Source organism: Echinops telfairi, unplaced genomic scaffold, assembly GCF_000313985.2.
Source record: "Echinops telfairi isolate 266 unplaced genomic scaffold, ASM31398v2 ScPeMD7_2291;HRSCAF=2852, whole genome shotgun sequence".
NCBI classification, from domain to species: domain Eukaryota; kingdom Metazoa; phylum Chordata; class Mammalia; order Afrosoricida; family Tenrecidae; genus Echinops; species Echinops telfairi.
This window is the reverse complement of record NW_022106189.1, coordinates 30069066-30070067: the sequence shown is the minus strand read 5'-3', so window position 1 is coordinate 30070067 and position 1002 is coordinate 30069066. Positions and strand designations below refer to the sequence as shown.

Below are 1002 nucleotides of genomic sequence, written 5' to 3'. Positions count from 1 at the left end.
CTCATCACAATCCATACATACATCCATTGTGTCAAGCACATATGCACATTTGTTGCCCTCATCATTCTCAAAACATTTGCCTCCCACTCTAGCCCCTAATATCAGTTGCTCATTTTCCCTGGAAGGTATTTTTATGGGTTAACCTTACAATACTTCATTAAACTATATACTTCTATTGAGTAGATTTCTGTATCTGTGTTTTACTTCACAATAAAAAGATTATTTTTGAAAGTCATTGTTAATTCCAGTTTTTGAGTAGTTAAAAAAACCCAAATTTTCCTTGAATAGAAAGAGTAAGCTAATAGCCAAAAATTATACTTTTACAAAACCAAGACATATATTCACAGGACAAATGAAATGCACCACCATTCCCAAAAAGTTTCAATGTTAAAAGATAACCAAAAACATTCTGATAAAAGGTCATTTTTACAATAGCATGAAACATAACCATTAAAATAAAAGAGTTAAGATACTAGACCAATAAGACAAGACAAATAAAGCTTGCCAGAGTAAATTAATTTATAAAGATTAATAAAGTCACGTAGTTTTAAAATTAAGAGTTTATAACAATCACATTAAATTAAAGATAAAGCATGCCTTTTTAAAAGTGAAAAACAAAATTACAGTCACATGTTTAAAAACAAACCATCACACACACATCACAAACATAGCCTGAGAGTTTGGGGGAAAGTACTAACCAGTTACTGCCAGCAGCTGTGAAACTCTCACCTCCATTTCCTCCCGATGAGACCGGTCTCTATCCTCAAACTCTCGGGTTCTCCTCCGAGCCTCTTCGAAGGCCTGTTGTGCTAGTGTATCCTCCTGCTGTCACAGGGATACAGGACATGGAGATGTCATTCTGACAGTAACTGTGTAATGGAATGTTTGATTTTTGGGGGGGAAGGAGATAAGAATCCACATTCAAAAAATTGTCAGAGGCGATCTAATTTTTAAGTTGACGGTATTGGGTAGAATTTTATGGCTTAATCTTGTCTTTTTTTT

General features: G+C 34.2%; 1 protein-coding gene across 1 annotated transcript in view; it reads right to left on the bottom strand.

The window, feature by feature from the left end:
• Positions 1–1002, bottom strand: part of CBFB (core-binding factor subunit beta) — a 52901-nt gene that overhangs the window by 15713 nt on the left and 36186 nt on the right. Inside the window, exon 4 of the mRNA XM_045293911.1 lies at positions 699–825. Within this exon, the coding sequence (XP_045149846.1) occupies positions 699–825 (127 nt within the window). The remainder of the gene's footprint in view (positions 1–698; positions 826–1002) is intronic.